Here is a 21,352-nt window from a genome sequence, read left to right as displayed (position 1 = left end):
TTTACTATAGCTTATAACTGTCATTTTGCTATTTTATAGGATGCCATACAATTGAAATCATATAGGATTTAGCCTCTTCATATAGACTTTTTCACTTGGTAATATATATATAAGTAATATATATATCAATAATAAAAATAAATAATTTTCAGGAGTAAATTCAGTGAGTAAAGGAGAGATGAAACTGTAAAATATAGAGAATTTGAGGTCTTTGGTATAATAGTGGATTTATATTATATGAATTTAACAAAATATATATATATATACACACACATATATATATGGTTATATAATATATAATAAGATTAATATATCTATAAGGTTTTTCATGGTTTGATAGCTTTTTTAAAGATCACTGAATTATATTATATTATATTATACGTTCATGGTACACTTGGTGTATTTGTTTACCAAATACTTTTTGCTTACTTCCTTAGTTTGGCAATTTTGAGTAAAGTTGCAATAAACACTTGTTTGCACATGTCTCTGTACCTAAGCTTTCAACTACTTTTGGAAACAAAAATATGGTTAGACTATATTTCATTTTGTAAGGAAATTCCAAACTGTCTTTCAAGTTACAGCACTATTTTGCATTCCTAAAGGGGATGAATAAGTTCCTGTTGCTCCATATTCTCATTTGAAACTTTCTGTCTTCAGTGTTTTGAATTTGACTGATTCTAATTGGTGTATTATAATATTTTTTCCCAACTTTGTATCTTCCTTATTGAGGTGACTGATACAATTTGTTAAATTTGGTTATTTTCTTTTTTTGTTGTTTTTGTTTTTGTTTTGGGGCCACTCACGTTGATGCTCAGGGGTTACTCCTGGCTATGCACTCAGAAATGGCCCATGGGTTGTGGGGACTATGGGATACTGGGATAGAACTGTGGTCCGTCCTAGGCTAGCATATCTCTAGCACCACCACTTCAGCCCCGAAATTTGGTTATTTTATTACTACATGTAAGAATTATTTATCTGTCTTGGTTTTGGCTCTGACCTTTCACTGATCATTCCAAATCTCCACATTTGATTTCACCTCTTTTCAAATTATTTATTCCATTTTTCTGTATCATATAGTAAATCTTTGCATTGCTGATGATTCAGCTTTCAGTCTTCATTCTCTTTTTTTTTCAGTCTTCATTCTTAAGAATTTGACCTATTATGAGTTGAATCAGGACCTATATATTTATGTTACAATTATATTATATTTATGCTGATTCTAATACACTAAAGTTAACTATTGATTAATACAACTAAAGTCTTACTTAAGATAGCATTCAGAATTAAAAAGGAAATTGGGGCCCGGAGAGATAGCACAGCAGCGTTTGCCTTGCAAGCAACCGATCCAGGACCAAAGGTGGTTGGTTCGAATCCCGGTGTCCCATATGGTCCCCCGAGCCTGCCAGTAGCTATTTCTGAGCAGACAGCCAGGAGTAACCCCTGAGCACTGCCAGGTGTGGCCCAAAAACCAAAAAAAAAAAAGGAAATTGAATCCTGCCTAGGTTAAAAATCACCACTGTTTTACCTATTTTGCCTGTGGCCGTGAGGAGATGAATTTCTGTGCTCAGAGTTAGAAGGTCTTCAGTCATCTAAGTGCCCTGCCTGAGGCTCTGCTGCCTGAACCTGGAGGGACCATTAGAGGTGGAGGTGGAGCACACAGGCAGGGTCAACTACTTTTTCAACAAAATTGTTGAAATGCTAAAAAAATGAATAAATTAAATTTTTAAGTACATTGAAATTTAGATTGAGTCTTGCATATATCATTTGTACATTTTCTCCTTTAGATTTTATCAAAGCATCACATGCTAACTATGTCAGCTTTATATGGAGAAAGCTCTGGTTACTACCATTGCAATAAAATTTTGGGATAAAAATGTTACCAAAACATTATAAATTCAATATTTCATTTTTATATATGTTGAACATAGAACCATGAACCCCAAATAAGGACCATATGCATGGAATTTTAATTGGAGGGTTGTGTGTAAAGCAAATTGTTTCTGTGGGATAGGGGGTCTTCCAAAGCACTGCTGCAGGGTTTACTGTCTTCGGCACATATATAATGCTAAAAAAAAGTCTTGTTAAATGTACAAAAATGTCTCAACTTACATATTTTTACCACCTCTGCTTATGGAAAAGATTTGAGGTATTCAATTATAATAATAAAGATAGTATGCAGTGATTGAATTAAGACTAAATATGTAACAGTCATATAATGATAGTCATAACATGATATGAGATAAATAAAAAATTCCATTGTCTAGGATTTCTTTTTCAGTTCCTAGCTTCCAGACAAAAAAATTGCTGCATTGAATTGCTGATGTAATACTTTAAAATGACAGGATTTTTGTAGTAAGCTTTGAGATAATAAGTCATTTTTTGATATGCTTATATTAATATATCTGTATAGATTAATAAATACACAATAATATGTGATGATCTACAATAATATATTAATACACATGAAAAATAAATACACACTAAAAGCCATCTTTTTATTTTTATATAATATTCTCTAATCAAAATAAAGGGTCGATATATATACTCTTTCACAATAAGTATATAAAGGCACATGATGGCCTCTTCTGATGATTTTTCATACAAACTTCTGATAAGTTAACAAAATGTTTTAAATAAAATGGTTCAAAAGGTAGTTTTCAATAACAATTGGATAAAAGAACAAAGAAATGGTAATAAAATAGTATATATCACCTGCAATTTAAAAAAACTAATTCTTTAACAGAATATTTTAAAGGAAGTTTTAAGCAAACAATTTGAAATGCAGTGCAGTACTGTTCAGTGTTCAAAGTAATGCCAAGAGGTATCAACCCAATGATTTAGTTTAGGTGACATCTTCTATTTCTTACTACAAAATAGTTAACCTAATTATAGATCTTAATAACTGGAAGGGCACGTATGTTTATATGGAAAAGATAAAAGATTTTGTCGAGAAACAATATTGTATTATTCTTCTAGAAGCCTTTCTATGGGAGGCTTTTTTATCATAGAGTTATTGTTTTATAATTATTGGAATTACTATCAGATGTAATTAGTCCCAGTATAAATTTGAATATATATGTACTTTTGTTTATGTGGTAATGTAGGACATAATTTTCTTTGCTTTTTTATTATTTTATTTAAGCACTGAGGTTACAAAATTGGTCATGATTGAATGTCAGTAATAGAATGTACAATACCTTCTCCAGTGCACTTTTCCTGCCACTAATGCCTCAGTTTCCTTCCCACCTCCACCGTGCCTCTGGGACAAGCATTTTACTTCTCTCTCTCTCTCTCTCTCTCTCTCTCTCTCTCTCTCTCTCTCTCTCTCTCTCTCTCTCTCTCTCTCTCTCTCCCTTTTGACACTGGTTTGCACTATTGTTAATATGGAGTACCATTCATATGGCATCATTTTTCTGAGTTTTAGTCTATTACTCCATCTTTGTTTTCATAATTATTTGATTAGAAAAATGTTTCTTTAATTTTCTTTTTTGTTTGTGGTTAGATTTGGTCAGTGCAGTTTATAAAATTCTTAATTATTTGACATTTTCATTCCCAAACAATCTGCATATGATTTTAAAAGTCAATTTATATATTAAGTTTCATAAACATTCAGATGTAAAGTATCTGTAGGTTGTAGATAGATTAAATCTTTGTTCTTCACTGAATGTACATTTTTTGCAATAGGCCTTTCCCTTCTCTAATTTCTATAGTTTAAATATGAAAGTGAGATCATACAAATAAAATAATTTTCTAAAATTTTCTTGATTCCGGCCCGGAGAGATAGCACAGCGGCGTTTGCCTTGCAAGCAGCCGATCCAGGACCAAAGGTGGTTGGTTCGAATCCCGGTGTCCCATATGGTCCCCCGAGCCTGCCAGGAGCTATTTCTGAGCAGACAGCCAGGAGTAACCCCTGAGCACCGCCGAGTGTGGCCCAAAAACCAAAAACCAAAAAAAAAAAAAAAAAAAATTTTCTTGATTCACTATTCATTATTTTGTATGTTATACCGTTATAATGTGTGTGCATTTAAATTGCATATGTTTTACTTTTAAGTAAAATACATATTAGGTATTATTTAATAAAATATATCTTATTTTACTATTTGAGTTTTGATTTTAAAGTTATGATTCATTTCATTTTGACTTTGTGAGAATATTGTCAATAATACTGTCTTGTGAATGTTCAATTTTTAAAAATAAAGATGAATCCTAATATAACTTACCTTGTTACATTTTTAGTTTGCTATATAAAGTTAATATAAAAGCTCCTAAGCATTATGCTTTCTTTTCTGGGGGAGGAGCTGGGGCCACACCCGGTGATGCTCAGGGGTTATTCCTGGCTATGCGCTCAGAAATCTCTTTTGGCTTGGGGGGACAAATGGGACACTGGGGATCCAATGCAGGTCTGTCCTGAGTCAGCCATGTGCAAGGCAAACACCCTACTGCTTTGCTATTGCTCAGGCCTCGCATTATGCTTTCTTGTTGAAATTTTCTGCACATAGAAAAAAAAAGAACCTAATTTAATTGCCATATATAAAATGCATTAAGATAGTAACCATGTTCTTTGTTTCATTTACTCTTAAAATCTGTGTAAAATTAATGCAATTTAAAAAGCTTTAGTGTTTAATTTAATGCCACATTTATTAAAGATAGGTACAAAGAAAATTCAGTAATCATCTTTTGAGGGGTTCACAGATTACCTACTAGAGTTAAAAATGAATTATGATTAAGCATACAACTTGCATAATTTTTGTAACTATTTTTATCTGTTTTTATAATCCATACATCCATGAATATAATTAATAATATATTATTGATGATATTAATCATATTACTATATTAATAATCTAATTAATGAATATGATGTATACATTTATGATCCATATATTAATGAATCTATACATCTAGTTGACTCTCACATAGACTAGATAAACAAACTCTCAAACTCAACTTTTCTCAGTCATTCTTAAAATTAAAAAATATTGCTCTCATTCTTTCTCAAAAATATATATTTTATAGTGCATGCTATATATGTAATTTGCTAATTAGTTAAAGACAAAAGAAAAATTTTCCTTATTGCTTTTGCAAAAATCTACTTCAACCAAATTTTATTCTATATTTTTAACATAACAATATTATTTTACATTCCCATCTCTTACAATATTTTCATTCTCTGAAAACTAAATCAATTGCTCTAGGTAATGTTTGAGTTAGCAGCTGTTATACATACAGTATTTGTGATACTAGTCATAAACTATTTTTGTACTCTTCTTAAATGCATCTTCTCCAAAGCAACAAAAACACACATAAACACCTTTTATTTTTTTTAGGACTACAGAGTTAACATCTTTTTAAGACAAAAGTGGAATGATCCTAGGTTGAAACTCCCCAGTGATTTTCGGGGCTCAGATGCACTAACAGTGGATCCCACAATGTACAAGTGTCTGTGGAAACCTGATTTATTTTTTGCAAATGAAAAGAGTGCCAATTTTCATGATGTCACCCAGGAAAATATCCTTCTCTTTATTTTCCGGGATGGAGATGTTCTTGTCAGCATGAGGTACTGTTAACTTTAATGTTTATATATTGATGATTTACTCTTAAGTTTGGTGATTGTAGAAAATAAATCAATTGATATCTAAGATTGCTGTCTCTCCTTTCAGATTATCTATTACTCTTTCATGTCCTTTGGACTTGACCTTGTTTCCCATGGATACACAACGTTGCAAGATGCAGCTGGAGAGTTGTATGTACAATGACCCACAAGTGAACTCATTGTGGGAACCAGTTCATTTAAAAATACTGAGGCAATACAGAGTACCAATATCTAAAAAAAAAAAATGACCAAATAATGATTAGATTAGAAATATTCATCGAAAGCATTTATTTAGAGAAATTATAATTATTGTGTTACTATATCCAATTGCATGAAGATCAACATGTTTTTGTTTTCTGTTTGTGTTTTGATTACAAAAACAGTGATCAGAGCTTACTCGGGAATATGAATCAAGTTCTGCGCTCAGGGAGACACCATATGTGGTGCCAGGGGTTCACTGAGGTTCACTAACTGCAAAGCAAGTGCCTTACTCCGTCCTATTTCTCTAGCCCTTATGGTTTGTTTTTTACTTTTTTTTTTTTTTTTAAATATGTAGGTGTATGTTGCATTAAACCCTTAGGATGGGCTTGGATGGTGGATGGATGGAGGGACCTTTCTCTGCCATCCCAGGCCACGTGGCTTTGCAACCCCCTTCAGCCGTTGGGTCTGGGTCCAGGAAATTAGTGGATATTGAACTCACTCGCAGGCAGGCTTCCAAAGAGATAACATCTTTATTGGCCCTGGCCATCATATTATAAATCTAATTAAGCACATGCCATTCTTAGCTTGCCCTGCATCTTAACTTCTTTCATCCATGTCTCCTCCAACCTCCATGCTGGCAAAAGACCCTAATCCTTCCGGTCAAAAGCCTTATCCAACTTTCCCAAGACCCCTCCCAGAAATGGTCAGGTTCTTGCAGGTAGTTACACGTAAATCTGAGGTGGAGTCACAGGTGTACACTTCCATGTTACACCAATTGTCAACATCATTTGAAGTAATATACCAAAAAATTGAGGAAAAAATAACTTCTTACCTTGCAATACAGTTTAAGATTTCAGAGTGAACAATACATTTTCAGAACATAATGTGTAGAACAACCTTGAAAACTATTCTCTAAATTCTATTAATTTCCATTGATGGATAGATAGTAGATTTTTTTCAAAGGTGGATTTTAAAAAATTTCTGTGCTCAAATTTTTAGTTGTTATATATGAAGCCTAGTGGTTGAAGTAAAATAAATAAAATTTGTTCAGTAATTCCTACATTTATCTTATTTTATATTTATTTTATTTTATTTGGACATTTGGGCCACACCAAACAGCACTCAAGGGTTACTTACTGCTGGCTCTACATTCAGAAATCACTCATGACAGGCTTGGGGAACTAAACCTAGGTCAGCCACCTGCAAGGCAAATACCCTACTTACTATGCTATCGCTCTGGCCCCATAAACTTATCTTTTTAAGACTGAGATGATAGCACAGATCTAAGGGACCCTTTTTTAAATTCTAGCATCACATGACACTTCTCAGAATGACTGAATGTAGCCCAAAATGAACCAAAGCACTGAAGAGGTGGTCAAAGAGTTCCTAGCACCATAGGGCATGAGCAATAATGCATCTTTGGGACCTAGCATCAAGCCATCCAAGTAACCCATTGAATTAACATTCGGAGTGGCCCCTGGCTCTCCAAGCACTGTTTCAGATTCTGCATTTCCCTCCAAATAAGTAGCAGATAAAACTTGAAAATTAGCATTGACCCAAACAACTTTTGTTTAAATACCTATATGATATGACCTATTTTAATGGAGTTAAACAGTAATAAACCTTGTTAAATATCTTGCATATGCCTGTTATATGGGTTTTGAGTAGTTTGTGGTTTTCTGACCATTTTCTTTTTTATTTTTAATATTTTGTTTAAACATCTTGATTACAAACATGATTGTGGTTAGGTTTCAGTCATGCACAGAACACCCCCCATCACCAGTGCAAATTTCCATCACCAATGTCACAAATATCCCTCCTCCCCACCCACCCCCACCTTTCTATTTCCCTCATATATTCTCTTTGTTAGGATAGTTCTCAATGTAGTTTTTTTTTCTAACTAAACTCATCATTCTTTGTGGTGAGCTTCATGTCGTGAGCTGGACCTTCCAGCCCTCCTCTCTTTTGTCTGAAAATTATTGCAAGAGTGTCTTTCATTTTTCTTAAAACCCATAGATGAGTGAGACCATTCTGTGTCTTTCTCTCTCTCTCTGACTTATTTCGCTCAACATAATAGATTCCATGTACATCCATGTATAGGAAAATTTCATGACTTCGTCTCTTCTGACGGCTGCATAATATTCCATTGTATATATGTACCACCGTATTTTTTAGCCATTCATCTGTTGAGGGGCATCTTGGTTGTTTCCAGAGTATTACTATGGTAAATAGTGCTGCAATGAATATAGGTGTAAGGAAGGAATTTTTGTATTGTATTTTTGTGTTCCTAGGGTATATTCCTAGGAGTGGTATAGCTGGATCGTATGACCATTTTCTTTAAAGTTACTGGAAATGTATATTAAATTTAAACACAATGCATTGCTTTCTAGCTATCAAGTGAGAGTATAAAATGTTAATGTTTTTGTATATTGTATATATGTATGCCTGTTACTATGTTTATATATACATACTTTTGTAGAAGAAATTCCAGCCATGCATTTATACTTTACTACATTACAAAATGCATTGCAGTATTGCCTAAAAGAAACCTGTTATGAAATTGAATGATAAGCTGCCTTATGCCATAAAATCTCATAAGATTATTGAACTATATCCACATGACAAAGCTAAAAAGATGCTTTAGAGGGGCCGGTGTGGTGGCACTAGAGGTAAGGTGTCTGCCTTGGCAGCGCTAGCCTAGGACAAATCACTGTTTGATCCCCTGGCGTCCCATATGGTCCACTAAGCCAGGAGTGACTTCTGAGCTCATAGCCAGTAGTAACCCCTGAGCGTTACCGGGTGTGGCCCAAAAAACAAACAAACAAAAAAAGATGCTTTAGAAAGCTATAATAATGTTTATTTGAGGAATTGCTTTATTGCTCTCTTGTGGAAATGTAACTTCTTTAAGAAAATCTGAAGTATATTTTAAAAGTTCTGCCTTGTTTAAGTTTTGTGGTAGTATATATTGCATCATAAATATATACTCTAATAAGTTGATATTCCTTATAAATGATTACTTCCTTTCTGATGATATTGATAGAAATGAACTACTGCCCAAGGATTTTGATTATTTTAATATACAGATAATTTTCTATTGTTCTTTTTTAAACCAATTATATGTAGTATGTTGTTAATATTTGTATTTTTTTCCTAATGTTACTTCTTTCTGTTTTTAAGAAAAATTTCATACAAGAAATTCTTGAAATTTTTGACTGTCTATGCTCAGTGCTTGGAATACTAAAATTTTTGAATCATTAATAGTTCTTTCAAACTAATCTTTTAATTTATTTATTTTTATTTATAGTTGGTTATACAACCGATGACTTACGATTTATCTGGCAGTCTGGGGATCCTGTTCAGTTAGAAAAAATTGCCTTACCTCAATTTGATATTAAAAAAGAGGATATTGAATATGGTAATTGCACAAAATACTACAAAGGCACTGGTAAGTATGAATTTTTGTTTGTTTGTTTTTTTGGCCACACCCAGCGATGCTCAGGGGTTACTCCTGACTATGGGCTCAGAAATTGCTCCTGGCTTGGGGGACCATCTGGGACACCGAGGGATCTAACTGTGTTCCATCCTAGACTAGCGCATGCAGAGGCCCAACCGCTTGTGCAACCACTCTGGCCCCAAGTGCGATTCTTTATATTGAAACTATATCCAACTTCAGAGGTTGACCTTAATAATTTTTCCCAGAAAAGAATCGAAAATCAAGTTATAAATCTAGTGGTTTAAGAGATATCAGAGGGGTAAAGATTTTGACTTATACAAAATGGGGACCCTGCTTTGATTCTCAATACTGCCTATGAACTCCTAAGTTCCACCAGAAGTGGCCCCTGAGCATAGAACCTAATGTAATCCTGGAGTACCACTGGGAATGCCTCTCTCTAAGAAATTTCCAAATTAATTAGTTCAATATTTATTGAACTAATCTACATATTAAATATTTCAAATATGATATTCACCAAGGATTTTGAAAACCTTTACGTAGTTTTTAGTGTATATAATGCATGCCCTTTGCTTTTTAGTTTTAGTTATAAAAACTTTCCCTGAATGTTTGTTTTCTTAGTAGTACCATAAAATTCTACCTTTGGATAGATGTTTTTAGAGCCAAACATTATGGATCTGAATGATATAATCCATGTATACCCATGTGTTGTCCCTGTGCAGTTTTTAGCTAGTGGTTGAACCACATATTCTAACTGGTAAAAAAAAAAGCACACACAACTTTATGTTGCACACAAAGAAATAAATGTGTAAAATTATTAAACATCAGAAAACATTCCTCATATAATATTCTTAGTCTTGTTTATAGAACAAAAATTTAGTATTCATCATTAATTTTTATCATTTTTGTACATAAACGAAAATATTACTCAAACCTCTTGTAATATGATTTACTCAAACTTTAAATTCACAACTTTTTGTTGAGAAAATACTAATATCTACAGTATAGGGTACTGTGTTTAATCAATTCTTATTTTGCTTATAATAGTAATGAAAGAATAATAAAATAATCAAGAATAGTAATAAATTAATACATTTTGATCAGTATTTTAATGACCACAATGAGTTCAACTAGTAAATTACTACACTCTTTCATGTAGGAACCAAAAGTAAACCTTCCCAATGTATTCTACAATAATGTATCAAGTTTAAAAGATATTTGCTCTGCTCCCAGTGAAATCAGTCCTATTTGAATTAATTTGTGACAAGTAGGTTATTTACTGAACATTTCATAATGTGTACTCTAAATTGTTTTTGATAAATTTGAAATAGAATCCGGTGAATGTTCAAACCTCATCTACACTGTAAACAAAGTTAATGTTCATGTTAGTTCTAAGGTTAAAAAAAAAGTAAAGTCTTCAGTGGTAGAAAGCATTTGGGGAATTGCAAGATTTATGGTTAAGTAAAGGTTTTCTTGTGGTATTTTTATTAGGGTATGTAAGTCAGTGATACCTCATTAGTTACAGAAAATAGCAATAAAAAGTCTTGTGGCTAACATCATAATAATTGGCATTTATTATATTCCAGTCAATGTTTTTTTTATTTTATCAGAACTTACATGAATCATCAGATGACTATAAGTAAAAGCTATTCTAATGTTGAACAATATTTAGAAATATCCTTAAAAGGTTGAATAAGCAAACATATGGAATATATAATAAATAACATTGAAATCGGTTAGAAATGATAGCACACAAAACAAGTAATATGATGGCCATTATGTTCTTGATATATTCAGAAATAATGACTCAACTTTGACTTTGTTAAAAATTATGCTTTTCACAATTATAGCAGTTACAAAGGTAGAGAAATCTGGTGGGGGAAAACACAAAAATATTTAAATTGGAATTCTAAGTAAATAACAAATAAAAATCACAGGAAATAGAATGTAAATTAAATTTGCAGTGAACATTTATATCAATTAGCTGCCCACCTGCCTCTCATCAACGTAACAGTACCAGGAAATGATCAAAAAAGATCGAGACGTGTCTCATAAAAGTTTATGGAGCAAATCACTATAATATCCAAACATGTATTTTACTGCTGAATGCATCCAAATCTTGTGAAGCTCCCCTAGAGAATGACTTCATAAAACAAAAATGTAGAGGGAACTTCTGGAACACAGAAAATAAGTTGTTCAGTTTGTGTTTACACATAATAGAATCATTCAAAATATTTTCACACTGAGCACTGCAGTATGTTATGAAATATGTGACAACTTACACTATCAATAGGTTATTTTCATTTCGCATGTATTAGATGTATATAAAATTACATTAAGTGAGTGATGCTATTCCAAAAGAGTTTCTTAAATATCACTTTAGAAATTTCTTTATTGTAACTAGTTACGTTTATGAATGTGTAATATTGGAAATTTTGCACAGATCCTATGTTAAAAAGATCTGATGTTCTTGTTGGTCTCCACAAAAACCTGAATGGTGGGAGCAAAGAGGGAGACAAAGTTTTGTAACTTTTTTTTTTTTTTTTGGTTTTTGGGTCACACCCGGCAGCGCTCAGGGGTTACTCCTGGCTCGACGCTCAGAAATCGCTCCTGGCAAGCTCGGGGGACCATATGGGATGCTGGGATTCAAACCGATGACCTTCTGCATAAAAGGCAAACGCCTTACCTTCATGCTATCTCTCAGGCCCCGTTACTTTGTTTTTCATAGTGCTAAATCTAGTATGATTTAAAAGAATTTTCGTAACTGAAATTAAAATTTAAAAATTAAGAAAAATCTCTGGGATTATTGCAGACACATAATATGTAGAAATATCTGGCATAATTAAAATATACTTCAACTTAAAAAATTTTTTATTTTTTTATGTATTATCTAGCTTTAACATCCTTCCAATCACTGTGACCTAGTTGTGATTATATTTAACATCAGAAATAGTATGGAGTGCTTATCTGAATAGTTTAACAATAGGATAAAAATAATAATTCTCTTGTTTAAAATTTATTAAAATAGGGGCCGGAGAGATAGCATGGAGGTAAGGCATTTGCATTGCATGCAGAAGGTCAGACCAAAGACCAAAAAATATATATATAAATAAATAAAAATAAAATAAAATAAAATTTATTAAAATATTTTGGTGTAGAAATATTGCTCTTGGTAACAGTAATTAATAAATATAAAAATTTGGGGCTGGGTGGTGGCGCTGGAGGTAAGGTGCCTGCCTTGCCTGCGCTAGCCTAGGACGGACCGCAGTTCGATCCCCCGGCGTCCCATATGGTCCCCCAAGAAGCCAGGAGCAACTTCTGAGCGCATAGCCAGGAGTAACCCCTGAGCATCACAGGGTGTGGCCCAAAAACCAAAATAAATAAATAAATATAAAAATTTTTGGTATATACATAAATAATATACTTATATATTCCATACAACTTGAAAATATACTAGGTTAAAAACACTTGACCAGAATTTTTAAACTATAAAAATTTTGCAGGTAATATTAACACTTTCAAATAATTATTTTTACAGTGTTTATTTGTTTCAACTTTTAGAATATTAATGTACTGTTTTAGTTTTGCAAAAGTGAATAATTTTAAACTTCTTGGTTTTTTAAGGGTAACTTTATGACCTTATTTTAATTAATGATAGATGCCATTTTATCTATATTGAGTTGAAGATACTAAATCATGCATTGAAATTGCTAACTGGAAAGAAAATGTTTCCAAAATAACCACAAACATCTGGAACATCCTTTAATTTCAGTGCTACGAGACTGTGGCTCTTTCTTTCTCAACTCAGAAAAGGCTATTAGAAGGTTGCCCATAATTTGTGAATAATTTGGACCATGAGTTGATGTCATGTCAGCTTTAGAATTAAATTATAGAGTAATTTTTGCATGTTTCTGCTCATAAAATTCACCACCTTGTACTCAATTACAGTGCATCTCAGAACCTGTAAGGGAGGAAGAAAAAGGAAATACTGAAGATAATGAGAGATATTTGAAATTTGTAATTTATTAATGTAATAGATTGAAGACACCTACTTCCTGTCCAGGTTAAAGTTGACTTCCAATCCTTCTCTTAATTGTTAGTCATGGTAGATATTATCAAACCTTCCTAGCTAAAAATTAGGGTCCATTGCTGAACAATGCATAATCTGGAAGTGTTTCCTTTTTCTGACTTGTTCTACTCCTCTCCATTTGACTTCCTATGATCATTGGCTCTGAGGGTACCAGTGAAACTAATAAAAGTTGAAGTTGGTTGCTGAGTCTCTGAACAAAGACTTAAAATCTGAGACACTGCCACAGTGGAGCAGCATGTGGTACTTATTTCTCAATGTCATAATGTCATAATGAAGCTGTGAAAGGTCAAGTGAGGCAGGTCCCATAATGTTAGCTTTGAGAGCTCATAAATTAGATATATTTAAACAAAGGTTTTCATGTGGAGTTGCCTTTGTACAATTGCTTCCAATAGATATAACTGTTTTTGAAAGTATCCATGTGCAGGAGTCTCATATCTGCACTATGTTTGTTTCTTCCAGGTTATTATACATGTGTGGAGGTCATTTTCACTCTCAGGAGACAAGTGGGGTTTTACATGATGGGTGTCTATGCCCCAACCCTCCTCATTGTCGTTCTCTCCTGGCTTTCTTTCTGGATCAACCCGGATGCCAGTGCAGCCAGAGTGCCCCTGGGTAAAGAATGCCTTTGCTTATCATGTCTTGCTTATCTATCTTATCTTATAATGGGTAATGCCTTCATGAACTCACTGGATTCAAGCAATGTGCTAATGAAATCATGATAATTTATGTCCTATCATTTGAGACTGTCCTCAAAATCTGATTGTGCATGAGATTTTTCTCTTTATGCATTATATTGAGGTTATCCTTTTCATGTCCTGATTATTTTAAGTCATACTATCCAACTTTGACTGCCAGGAAATAATTAATGAATTTTTCCCAGAAAATTAAAAAGCCTAAAATCCTGAACAGCATGTCAATATTAAAATCAAATAACTGTGTTGGTCAAATTTTTTTAAATAATATTATATACTAAATCTCTTAATTTGGGAAGATGGAATAAGATTTTTTTAAGTGATGCCAATATTTTTGTTAAACATAGAAATCAATAGTGACTTAGACAAAATAAGGGCTGGTTAACCAGACTCTCCAATTTGTTGAATTTTTAAATTTTGTGATATAGAAAGAAACATAATTAGCCAGATGTGAAGACTGCAACTGGGTTAGACTAAGTCTTTGCTTTGGAAAATAATCACAAGTCCTTCTTTTGAGAAAACTGAATAAATTTCAAAATAAGGACACTATTATGACTCATTTAGAGCCCTTAAATTTTTGTCATTACTCTGTGTATACATGTGTGTGAGTGAATGTATGTATATGTGTGTGTGTGTTGAATACCACCTGGAACTGATATATGTAAGGTAGTGATAAATCGGAATTTTTAGTGAATGAATGAACATAACCTTTTAGTTTTTTATTTATCAAAATGTCCTTGTATAAATTTCCTCTCTTAGCTTACTGAAGAAATTGAATGAAATACAGATTTTTTTAAAAAATAGCTAAACAGGAAAGAAACAATGAAAATGATGATTTTTATCTAAATAAAAATTCACTGTTTCATATTTGATAAAATCCACAAAGTCAGTATCTTAACAATCAAAACTATATACAATGTTACCGTTGCTAGTACATATCACCATGAAACAATGATAATTAATATATTAATGTTTTAGGGAATGAGAATGAAATATGTAATAAATATGAATGAAACACCCTAAGCCTAGATTTAATATATTAGACTTGGAAAAAAACACACTTCCCTAAAAAGTGTTTATAGTTTGATTGCTAATTAGATTGATGTGGAAATATAAATAGAAAAATCAAATTTCCAAGAGTATACAGGAGACATCCATATTCTCACATATTCTTGAAGGAATTGAGTTTATAAGTTCTCATCCATAACATGATTTTTGATGAGTCCCTGAGCTGTCAATAAGTAGGCAGAAAACTCATTTCATGGAACAGAAATGATGGTTGAAAAGTCACAGTCCTGGGGCCCGGAGAGATAGCACAGCGGTGTTTGCCTTGCAAGCAGCCGATCCAGGACCAATGGTGGTTGGTTCGAATCCCGGTGTCCCATATGGTCCTCCGTGCCTGCCAGGAGCTATTTCTGAGCAGACAGCCAGGAGTAACCCCTGAGCACCCCGCCGGGTGTGACCCCAAAACAAACAAACAAACAAACAAACAAAAACAAAAGAAAAATCACAGTCCTGATTGGCCAGAGCCATAGTACAGTGGGTAAGGAATTGCCTTGTAGATGGCACACCGAAGTTTGATTGTCAACGCCCAATATGGTTTCCTGAGCACCACCAAGAGTGATCCCAAGTGTAAAACCAGGAGTAAGCCCTGGCAATGTTGAGTATGGTCCAAAGAATTTTGAAAAAAAAAAAGAAAGAAAGAAAAAGAAAAGTTAGCTACTGAACTGATCCATTTGGTCAGCAAGGGTCCACTTCCGTTCTCCTGGTGTGTTCAGGACTAGGTATTTTTTGCCCCAGCTGATAAGGGGGAAAAATGGGGACACCACAGGTGACAAGAGTCACTTTATTCCATTCCAACAATAATTACATAGAGCAAGAGTAATTGGGATATGTTCAGGATGTCAGGACATAGTAGAAGCTTATCAGGGTAGTGAGGTGCCAGGTAGAAGTTAAGCATAACATTGGGGATTAGAAATGCCTAGGGACCAACATAGTGTTGAGAGATATATCCCCTTATATGTTAGAGGTCTCTGTGAGAGAGGAGGGAAGTTAGGAGTCAACCCTTATTAGTAACCAATAATCATAGAGAAATGTCTCACTTTTTGTTGTGCCCTCACCCATCTTCTGAGTGCTGCCTCTGAAGCTTTCACCCCAAGGAGAATCCCCAGCTACAACTTATCTATGCGGTCCCCCAAACAGTTTCTCTACAGAGTTCTTCTGCCAGGTGGTTGGCGAACAGCATCACTGAGGGGATCCAACAAATCACTAGAGTAAAACCTAGGCTTGATTATTGCTGTGTGTTTATGAGCTCTGCCAACTTGAAAAATATATCTTACCCTTTTATTTATTACTTTTGCAATTTTAAATTTTTATTATGACATCTTGATTTATACAGTTGTTCATAATACAAACTGCTTTAGTCATTAAATTCCACTACTGGTGTGAACTTTCATCCACCATCCTTGTATGCCCCCTTGCAGACCCAAACAAATTTACTTCATTTTGTTTGTATTATACAAAGGCAAATGGAATTTTCAAAACAAATCAATAAATATCAATTTAAAATAATTTTTATATTTCTCAATGATGTTACTAGAGTCATTGGGCTATGTTTTGTGCTAGTTGAGCATTTTTGTGTTGCTATTAGACTCGTTACGCTTGGTGGACTTCTGTGTAACTTTTCTATATTTGGAAGAAATTTTATAAATTTTAATTATCAAATATATGTATGTCATAGGTACTGATCAGAAGGTAAGGGTAAAATTATATAGTCATTAAAATTTTTATATAAGAGCAAACTAATTTATTTATAATTTTTTGAATCAGTTTCTTTATTACCCAGGAATCATAAGGCAAATGAACAAGTCTTTATAGTTTGGATGTTTTCTTCAACTATATATGTATATTGAATAGATGACATATTGAGACTATACAAAATTTTTAACATGAAAAATTATTAGCATCAAAGAATTTATATTCTTTTTGGAAGAATCTGGATTTAGAATTAGTGGACAAGTTTAGGAATATAACTATGGTAAGAGTATTAAAAATGTGGAACTTTTATATTTAGAGCAAACTGTAAAGCCCTTGAGGCATTTTGATAATGATTTAATTTAAAGCATAACAACTTCTCTTTTCCTACTTTGTATTTAAAGCAGAATGAGATGGGGTAAGTGATAAAGGAAAATAAGCATTTAGAAAGCAATTTTTAAAAGTCAGCTAAAAAATATCATAATATAGGCCATGGAATAGTAATGAAATTGTGTGCAAATAGATCATGGGTATGGAGACATAAAAAGGATTTAAGAAGTCAAAAGAGATAGTACAGAAGATAAAGCACTTGTCTTATATGGTCAGCTCCAATTCAATTCAATTCTCCCAAGCACCATCAGAGGTAGTTCGGGAGTACAGAACCAGGAATAGCTTCTGTCCATGCCAAGTGTGACCCTGTTGGAATTTAAGATTTAGAGTTAACTGTAACTTAAATGTTGATGTTAGAATATGGTGTGCTTTTGCTTAGAGATAGCAATGCTTTGGCTGCTGTACTCTGCTTGCTAAAACTTTTCTTTGGGCTTTGCTGTGAGCCCATGACAGGCTTCAATTTGAAGGTAGAAAGACTAGGCCCAGAGAACAGCCAGTTCCTAGACCAGGCCCTAGGGGTGAATGCGGGATTTACACCCATATAAGGCTAAACAGCAGCTGACAGAAGGGCAAATGCCAACCACACCCTGGATCTGCAGCAATGGACAGATAGTCAGATGACACTGAGCTGTGCTTCTAGCTTAGGAACCAAACCCTTTAAATTTTACATAGGAGCCATTTTCAGTGTTCTCATTTCTCAGGAGATGTTGGACCCCAGCATGCTGGAATAAACTACCTTGTACTTACTTTACTGCCTGTCGCCCTGATGGTCTTTTGGGTGGTGGACCTGAGTCCCAGACTTCAACAACCCCAAACAAAACAAAATAAAAAAACCCAAATATAGGTATATAAATTTTTGACTTATGATTTATCTTTGAAAAATGTAGATATATAAATCCATATTCAGTTTTTGGCTATGATAAATAACACCGCTATGGTTAATTCTGTACGTCTGTTCAGGGCCATATGCTTTCATTATTTGTGAGTGAAAGCCTAACAATAAGATTAATGTATTTTATGCTAAAATGAATTTTACTTTTATTGAACACTATCATTGTGTTGATCAAAATGATGAGTTTTATATCCCTACAAGTTATTTACCATAGTCTAAAATATTTTGTTTTGGTTTGTTTCTGGACAATAACCAGTGACACTCAGGGGTTACTTTTGGATTTGTGCTCAGCAATCACTCCTGGTGTTGCTCCAGGAAACATCTGGGATAATAGAGATAAAATTTTGCTTGCAAGATATACATAGTCTCTATCTGTTCTACTATAAAGCTCTGGCCCCAACATTTAATATTCTAATTTTATGGTAGTATCTATAACCTCTGGTACAATGTTGATTTTATTGAGATTCATTCTCCTTGTTTTTGGTAGAAATAATTGAACCATTACTTTTAAGTGTAATATAACTATAGATTTGTTTGATTGTTTGTTCTGGAGTGCAACTGGCTATGCTTAGTGCATACTCGTAACTCTATTCTTAGAAATCACTTCTGACAATGCTCAGGCATCGATATACAGACCAGGCATTCAAACTGGTCCCAGTGTGCACAAAACAAGCAAACTACCCTCTGTGTTATATATCTTGTCCCAAGTATATATATATTTTTTCTCATAGAAAAATTAGCAAATTATTGCTTTGAAAAAAGTTAAAATTCAGTGAAAATTTTATTAAGATACTATTTAGGTTGGAAGAAAAGGATATTTCTTGGACTCATAACCTTCCATGGTTGAATAAGGAGGATGTAGCATATCTGAACACCCTCATCACTATTGAGAAAATTACAATGGTAATCATATATTTGCCCAAAAACAAAAGCCCAGGCCCAGATGGATTCAGTAATGAATTCTTTCAAATCTTTCAAGAGGAACTACTACCAATCTGGCCAGGCTCTTTCATAAAATTGAAAAACTGGGAAAAATCCAAAGAGCTTTTATTATTATTTTTTTTGGGGGGGCACACCCAGCGGTGTTCAGGGTTTACTCCTGGCTGTCTGCTCAGGAATAGCTCCTGGCAGGCACGGGTGACCATATGGGACACGGGGATTCGAACCAACCATCTTGGGTCCTGGATCTGCTGCTTGCAAGGCAAACACCGCTGTGCTTATCTATCCAGGCCCTCCAAAGAGGTTTTATAAAGCCAGCATCACCTTGATATCAAAACCAGAGAGAGATGCTGCCAAAAAAGAAAATTACAAACCAATATCCCTGATGAACGCAGATGCAAAGATCCTCAACAAAATCCTGGCAAATAGAATCCAATGCCTCATCAAGAAGATCACCCACTATGATCAAGTAGGATTATTCCCAGGAATCCAAGGATGGTTTAACATCTGTAAATCTATCAACATAATACAGAACATTAACAAAAAAATAATAAAAATCACATGATCTTATCAATAGATGCAGAGAAAGCATGTGATAAGGTCCAACACCCATTCTTGATAAAAAATCTCTCAGCAAGATGGGAATGAAAGGAATCTTTCTCAATATAGTTAAGGTCATCTACCATGAGCCAATGGCAAATATTATCCTCAATGGAGAAAAACTAAAAACCTTCCCTCTAAATTCTGGTACAAGATAAGGCTGTACTCTCTCACCATTCCTATTCAACATAGTACTGAAAGTACTTACTATAGCGATTAGGCAAGAAAAAGATATATAGGGCATCCAGAGAGGAAAGGAAGAAATCAAGCTCTCACTGTTTGCAGATGACATGATACTCTACTTAGAAAACCCTAAAGATTCTACCAAAAAGCTTCTAGAAAAAATAGATTCATATAGCAATATGGTAGGCTACAAAATTAACAAACAAAAGTCAAAATCAATGGTCTTTCTATACACCAATAATGATAGGGAATAAATGGACATTAAGAAAACAACCCCATTCACATTACTGCCGCACAAACTCAAATATCTTGGAGTCAATTTGACCAAAGATGTGAAGGACCTATACAAAAAAACCCTATAAAACGCTGCTCCAAGAAATAGGAGAGGACACAAGGAAATGGAAACACATACCCTGCTCATGATTGGCAGGATTAATATCATTAAAATGGCAATACTCCCCAACGCATTGTACAGATTTAATGCGATCCCTCTAAGATACCCATGACATACTTCAAAGAAGTGGATCAAACACTTATGAAGTTCATCTGGAACAATAAACATCCTCGTATAGCTAAAGAAAAGGAGTATGGGAGGCATTACATTCTCCAACTTTAAACTGTACTACAAAGCAATAATTATCAAAACAGCCTGGTATTGGAATAAAGACAAACCCTCAGATCAGTGGAATAGGTTTGAGTACTCAGAGAATGTTCTCTAAACATACAATCACCGAATCTTTGATAAAGGAGCAAGAAGTCCTAAATGGAGCAGGGAAAGTCTCTTCAACAAGTGTTGTTGGCACAACTGGTTAGCCACTTGCAAAAAAGCAAACTCAAGGCCCCAGCTTTTTTATATACAAAGAAGGTAAAATCCAAATGGATTAAAGTCCTTGATATTAGACCTGAAACCATAAGGTATATAAAACAACACATAGGTAAAACACTCCATGACATTGAGACTAAAGGCATCTTTAAGGAGGAAAAAGCATTCTCCATACAAGTGGAAGCAGAGATAAACAGATGGGAATATATTAAGCTGAGAAGCTTCTGCACCTCAAAGGAAATAGTGCCCAGAATACAAGAGCCACCCACTGAGTGGGAAAAACTATTCACCCCATACCCCTCAGATAAGGGGCTAATATCCAAAATATACAAGGCACTGACAGAACTTTACAGGAAAAAAAAAATCTAATTCCATCAAAAACTGAGGAGAAGAAATTAAGAGACACTTTGTTAAAGAAGATATACAAATGGACAAAAGCACATGAAAAAATGCTCCACATCTCTAAGTATCAGGGAGATGCAAATCAAAACAACTATGAGGTACCATCTCATACTACCAAGATTGGCACACATCACAAAGAATCAGAGCAATCAGTGCTGGCGAGGATGTGGAGAGAAAGGAACTCTTAACCACTGCTGGTGGGAATGCCGTCTAGTTCAACCTTTATGGAAAGCGATATGGAGATTCCTCCAAAAACTGAAAATCCAGCTATACCACTCCTAGGGACATACCCTAGGAACACAAAAATACAATAAAAAAAATCCCTTTCTCACACCTATATTC

The 21,352-nt window shown here is 34.0% G+C and overlaps 1 protein-coding gene across 1 annotated transcript in view; it reads left to right on the top strand.

The window, feature by feature from the left end:
- Positions 1–21,352, top strand: part of GLRB (glycine receptor beta) — an 82,882-nt gene that overhangs the window by 44,298 nt on the left and 17,232 nt on the right. The window contains exons 5-8 of the mRNA XM_049769621.1: positions 5,328–5,557; positions 5,661–5,743; positions 9,099–9,239; positions 13,795–13,947. Of these exons, the coding sequence (XP_049625578.1) occupies positions 5,328–5,557; positions 5,661–5,743; positions 9,099–9,239; positions 13,795–13,947 (607 nt within the window). The remainder of the gene's footprint in view (positions 1–5,327; positions 5,558–5,660; positions 5,744–9,098; positions 9,240–13,794; positions 13,948–21,352) is intronic.

This window comes from Suncus etruscus, chromosome 3, assembly GCF_024139225.1.
Source record: "Suncus etruscus isolate mSunEtr1 chromosome 3, mSunEtr1.pri.cur, whole genome shotgun sequence".
In the NCBI taxonomy this organism is placed as follows: domain Eukaryota; kingdom Metazoa; phylum Chordata; class Mammalia; order Eulipotyphla; family Soricidae; genus Suncus; species Suncus etruscus.
The sequence above is the reverse complement of the archived record's forward strand: the minus strand, read 5'-3'. Positions and strand labels throughout refer to the sequence as shown.